Source organism: Poecilia reticulata, unplaced genomic scaffold, assembly GCF_000633615.1.
Source record: "Poecilia reticulata strain Guanapo unplaced genomic scaffold, Guppy_female_1.0+MT scaffold_207, whole genome shotgun sequence".
In the NCBI taxonomy this organism is placed as follows: domain Eukaryota; kingdom Metazoa; phylum Chordata; class Actinopteri; order Cyprinodontiformes; family Poeciliidae; genus Poecilia; species Poecilia reticulata.
In genome coordinates, this window is record NW_007615021.1 from 255,200 (window position 1) to 261,064 (window position 5,865).

At 39.4% G+C, this 5,865-nt stretch overlaps 1 protein-coding gene across 1 annotated transcript in view; it reads left to right on the forward strand.

Moving 5' to 3' along the window:
- The window catches only part of LOC103460208 (serine/threonine-protein kinase Nek5), a 17,795-nt gene that overhangs the window by 3,513 nt on the left and 8,417 nt on the right, over positions 1 to 5,865 (forward strand). The window contains exons 5-9 of the mRNA XM_017303196.1: positions 1,525 to 1,595; positions 2,256 to 2,342; positions 4,157 to 4,211; positions 4,461 to 4,574; positions 5,452 to 5,605. Coding sequence (XP_017158685.1) covers positions 1,525 to 1,595; positions 2,256 to 2,342; positions 4,157 to 4,211; positions 4,461 to 4,574; positions 5,452 to 5,605 — 481 coding nt within the window. The remainder of the gene's footprint in view (positions 1 to 1,524; positions 1,596 to 2,255; positions 2,343 to 4,156; positions 4,212 to 4,460; positions 4,575 to 5,451; positions 5,606 to 5,865) is intronic.

Consider the following 5,865-nt stretch of genomic DNA (forward strand, 5'->3'; position numbering starts at 1 on the left):
AACCTGAAGCTCAGCTGAAACCTGAGCCTGAATGTGACCAAAGCCTGGGCTCCCTGTCAGACAGAGAAGAATAAAGTGAACTTTGTGTTTCTCAGATTGTGAACTGGTTCATCCAGATCTGCCTGGGCCTCAAGCACATCCACGACCGGAAGATTCTTCACAGAGACATCAAATCTCAGGTGAAACACACCGAAAAACAAGACTGAAAATAAAACTAAAGATTACTGAAACACTTAAAAAAAAAAAAACTTTGCATAACTATTTCTATATCAAACAAACAAACAGGGGTTTTAGCTTTGTAGGGATGCATTTCTGTGTTAGTCTAATGAACTCATGACGAGAAAAACATATWTTTTTTTGTCTATTTAAACTGCATCACTCACAGTAAGGTCAATAAAATGTTCAAATGAAATTTTMTTTTATTTAACAAAARCAGTTGATTTCAGAGTAGTATAACTTCTGCTCTGTACACATGCAACGTTTCATTATTTACAAAGACTCATCAAAGTTCCACTGTGGATTTTAAACTGTTTGGACTCGGCCTTTACCTACATAAGAACAATTTGTTTTTCCAGTGACTAAAACTGCAGCATCATGTTGTGGAAAAATCCGAGTTGATGGACAAATGAAAGAAGGGGACATGACATAACCTGATGACATCATTTCATATGTTGTTTTGCACACTCTGAACTTATTGTTCCATTTTACAATTGCTTAATTGCTTACGATTAAAATTTATTGATCTCAAGGGGAATGTCTGATGTTACAKGAAAAACTCGGGGGGGAGAAAAAAACAGATTTAGTTTTTGTGGTGCTTTGGAAAAGATCATTTGTGCAGCATTTATTGCTCTGTGTCTATAAACATCGTAAACATCTTGTCTCTGGGGTTAAGCTCATTAATTAACAAGCATTATCATTACAGAGCTCTTTAGTTGTACAGCAGAACCGACCTGAGGTCAGTTCTGCTCTGAACAAAGACCGCTGTCTGTGCCAGCTGCCAGAATAACTCAGCAAGATGACAACACACTGCATTTCTGTTCACAGTCATCTCTCTGTTTCATCAGTCGTATCAGTTTACACACACACACACACACACANGAAAAACTCGGGGGGGAGAAAAAAACAGATTTAGTTTTTGTGGTGCTTTGGAAAAGATCATTTGTGCAGCATTTATTGCTCTGTGTCTATAAACATCGTAAACATCTTGTCTCTGGGGTTAAGCTCATTAATTAACAAGCATTATCATTACAGAGCTCTTTAGTTGTACAGCAGAACCGACCTGAGGTCAGTTCTGCTCTGAACAAAGACCGCTGTCTGTGCCAGCTGCCAGAATAACTCAGCAAGATGACAACACACTGCATTTCTGTTCACAGTCATCTCTCTGTTTCATCAGTCGTATCAGTTTACACACACACACACACACACACAAACACACACACACACACACACGCATGCACGCAACACGCACACACACACGGACACACACTCAAATCTGTTTTCATTCCTGCTCTCCCTGTTGCCTAGAATATCTTCCTAACCAGTGGAGGGATGAAAGTAAAGCTGGGGGACTTTGGTATCGCAAGAATTTTGAATAAGTAAGTCAAGTGTGATCCTCACACACACGTACACACACACGACGCAGCTGCCTGTCAGCAAGTCCACCGTAAGTCATGGAGGAGCTCCAAACAACTGATTAGCATTCCTCAAACTGTCGACTCGGACAAGTAAACACTGGAGTGTAGAAATGGTAGCCRGCTGGTAGCGTTTGATTGCAACAGTAGATTCAATAGTATGATGAAGTGTGTGATTATTGTCTATACTGTACAATATTTTTTGTTAYTCTTATTGCATAGAGGGATGTAGAAGGCAGAAAAGGAAGGTATTCTGTTTTGGTGTGACTGTCATACTTCTACAWGCTGCAAGGAAAGGAACRATTTTGTAGATATGAATTATTAAAAAGGGACAATATAGCAAACCTTCATGCCAAACACTGKAAAAGCACAAATCTTACCAAGTATTTTTGGTCTMATTTCTAGTGCAAAGATATTAGTACACTTGAAGTGAGATRAAACTAACTTAATTAGCTAAACATAAGAGTCAATAGCTTTTTATTATTGATGGAAAATATACCTCTGAAAATATACTTTCCACCAGAGACCATGTCACACTTCACAGCCTAAAGAGCCATTTCTGCGCTCAGCCGTATTGAGGCGTAACTGAGGGTGGGCTGATTGTTTTTCTGTTTGACCGTTTAGCACCCTGGAGATGGCCAGGACGTGTGTCGGGACGCCCTACTACCTCTCACCAGAGATCTGTGAGAGTCGGCCCTACAACAACAAGACGTATGTTCAGCTTCCCCTGCACATACATTCATGTTGGTCACCTTCAGTTTAGGTTACCTTTAGTTATCAGTTGTTTACAATGTTGTTGTAACTGTAAAATGTTTGTAAAATATTTTTTTTAATAATAACTCTGTTTAACTTTAAAAAAAAAGAAAAGTGTTGAGCTAACAGCTCAAAATTTGTGACATGACCAAAAAATTACTGAAAACAAAAAAACAGGAAAAGAATAGAGAAAGTAATTGAGAATTTAATCTACAGTCTTCAGAATTTCAACCTAACCTGCCTGGAAATAAAAAAAAAACACGAATAACTTCAGTTGTCATGCAGGAGTCTACAGGGGAATAAAGGAAGGTTTTAAAAATGTGCAATTGGGACTTGAATTTAAATGCGCTTCATGGTCAACRCAATATGGCAAACAGCAGACAGGACCCAAAAGCCCCAAACTTTCTCAAAACTGACCACAGGATGAGTCCAGCCTTTTATCTGGAGGTCCTGGAGGAGAATGTGGAGTCGGCGGCCCGGGAACTGACAGTGATCAGCAGTAGAAACAGAAAGTGATCTGCGGTCTCCGTCTCTTTAGCTTAATGTCTCWGAGGTTCTCTGAGTTTTTTCTTCCGCTGTAACTCTGCCCTCACTCTGCCATCTGCTGTTCTTACTTTCTGTTTCTACCTTTGAGTGGCTCTACATGCTGCGGCCTGCCTGTCACTTTGCTGCTGGTTCAAGGGAATTTACCAGCTGAGGGCCGACAAATGTTGTTCCTGCTCTATGCTGATACTCAGCACAAGATTATTACAACCAGGTCAATGATTGATAAAAAAAAACAATATATTCCCCAGCACATTTGTATCACTCTTTATATGAAAGCCAACGCACCAGGAACACTTCTGTGGGGTTTTAGCTGTGAAATAAAATTCCTTACAATGAGGGCGGAGTTGTTTGAAATCRGTCCAAAATTTCTGCTCACTTRCAGTAGAAWTGGACATGGGTGGAGTCTGGTGGACAGATGGGTTGTGGCCCTGACAGAGTGTGTTGCTTTTCATGTCTGTCTCTGCTGGACGATCATGTGTGAGAGCAACAATAAGCCVCVGTTGTGTAATGTTGGTGTTATGACCTAGTAGAGCTGCAATCCACCCAGAGGGGGTTTCATTCTGACAGCGAGTGCAGACACATACAGAGGAGCAACACTTTGTGTCTGTTCATGTCCAGATTGTCTTATCTAACTTAGCAAACTGGGATAAACTGAATATCTTCAGCCTGTTCAGTCTATACAACACTTATAAATAATTTCCATTTGACCTGTTTTTGAAGCTCCCTGGTTGAAGTTGGAGTGCTGATTGAMTGTAGCARCTGTTGTTATCTTTTGTTTGTGWGTTATTTCATCTGCTCTTTTCTGTTCCCCTGTTTTGGTGAAGCTGAGGTCAAACTGACCTCCTCTTCTTTCTACTCAAGACTCTTATCAAAAACTTAGTGACGTTTTGAGGTGGATGTAACTCTGAACCTCTTGAAGTGTTTKCCTTCATCCTCTCCTCAAAACGTCAAAGTACAGTCAAGATTTGTCATGTACTTGACTCTGAGCCAGAAAAAACAAGTACCTGAAGACAATTTTTTTTTTACTTTGTTTTTCCCCTCCAGGTTTATGACTTTAGCTGAAGGGTGTGAGATGATGATAAACTGCTCACTTTTGTCCCGTTATGTAAGATGCCCTCAGTGGGACGTTAACAGGAAGGAAGTTTGTGAAATGGTGTAATTAAAACCAGGGAAAATTGATTGAGGTTGATAAATATTTGCTTTTGTTTGTGTTTTTGCTTCTGCAGAGATGTCTGGTCTCTCGGTTGTGTCCTCTATGAACTCTGCAGCCTGAGGCATCCAGTAAGCTTTACCGCTTCATAGACGCTAAGCTAACGCTGCCATCATCCATCCATCTATTGAATTACAAAGTCAAATTTCTTTTAAGTCATGTAGCATTTTTATAACAACTTAATGTAGCATAGTTTCTTGACTGACTGGAACAAACATAACGCTGCCCCTTTAAAAATGCATTTTCTGCTGTTAAATGAACTGAACGTTAGCTTCTTTTTGCTCCTGTCTTATTTACTGATTGCGTTTCTCCACTAACAGTTCGAAGGCAACAGCCTGAGGCAGCTGGTCAGCAAAATCTGCAGAGGCCACTACGCACCTGTCCCCAGTCGCTACTCCCACGACCTTCGTCTGCTGGTTACCCAGCTCTTCAAGGTCGGACACACTCTTGTCTCTTTTGTTGCAGCGTTTACGTAAAACGGCAAGAACAAGTGAAGTTACAGAGCAGGTACAAACAAGAATCAGCTCTTGACATGAGTGTCAGTGGAGGTTGAAAATGACTCATCACACAGAAGTGATAGTTTAGTCTGTAGTAGATAGTATTTACTTATTTTTTGCTTTAGTACAGTACTTGTTTATATAATTCCCTTTGGAAGTTGTTAGTTAACTCGCAACATTTTTAGAAGATAAGAATATTTTAGAACTTCAGCTTATTTTAGCAACGTTAAACGTACAAGACTCTAGAACTTTAGTTGCGAAAAAGCTCTGCCAATAATGTTTTTGTTTTTTTCGAGATTTTTGAGTTTTCACAGTTTTTCCCGTTTCTTTTTCTAACTTATCGGAGGCGTCTCAGCTGGACCCGACATTTCTGCATTCGATTTTATGTCTTGAATAAAAGTCAGCACAATTTGCTGTCCAGTTCAGGGATCAAAGAACYGGTGTTATGGGATTATAGCTGTTTTCTCTTGAAAGGCCTTTGGCAGCAGCAGGTCGGATTAAGTCATAATCACCAGTTGTAAATGACAGAATGTCACAAACTGTTTAAGCAGCTGTTTATTATTCTGAGTGTCTCGTGATTCTCTATTGTTCTCTGGAGACACCACTGTTAGAAATACAGAGCTCTTAGTTTTATCATGTTAAATGTATTATTTCATCAGAGGTTCTGATGAGGTTGTCGTCTCGTCTCTTGCACAATAAACTGACTCATAACTTTTCAACATAATTTAATAGTTAAGTGGAATAGATATAGTGGGACACACTTGAAAACGCATCATCTTTGTAACATACATTGTTTTTTTTTTGTTTTTTTCAGGTCAACCCTCGAGACCGTCCCTCAGTGAGCTCAGTCCTGCGGCAGCCATTTTTAGAAAAACACGTCGGTAAACACGTCAACGCTGAGGTAATGGCTCAGTTTGATCACTGTAGTTTAAACCGTCATGTTAGTGAAAGGATGTGCATCATAWATGGTAGCATTGCTTAAAAAATATACAAAACATAAATAGATTGTCAGTTTTTTTAGAGCACCAATGCAAAGCAAAACTTTATTTTATGTGACCAATATCAGCTCAAAGTCGTCTGTAATTGTGAAGTAGAAGAAAAAACAAACATGGTTTTTAATTCTTTTATTATTATTTCTTTGCAAATGGAAATCTGTAAAGTGTTTTCATATCTACTGACACTTTGTAGAGTCACTTTTCATTGCAGCTGCAGCCACAAGACTCTACCA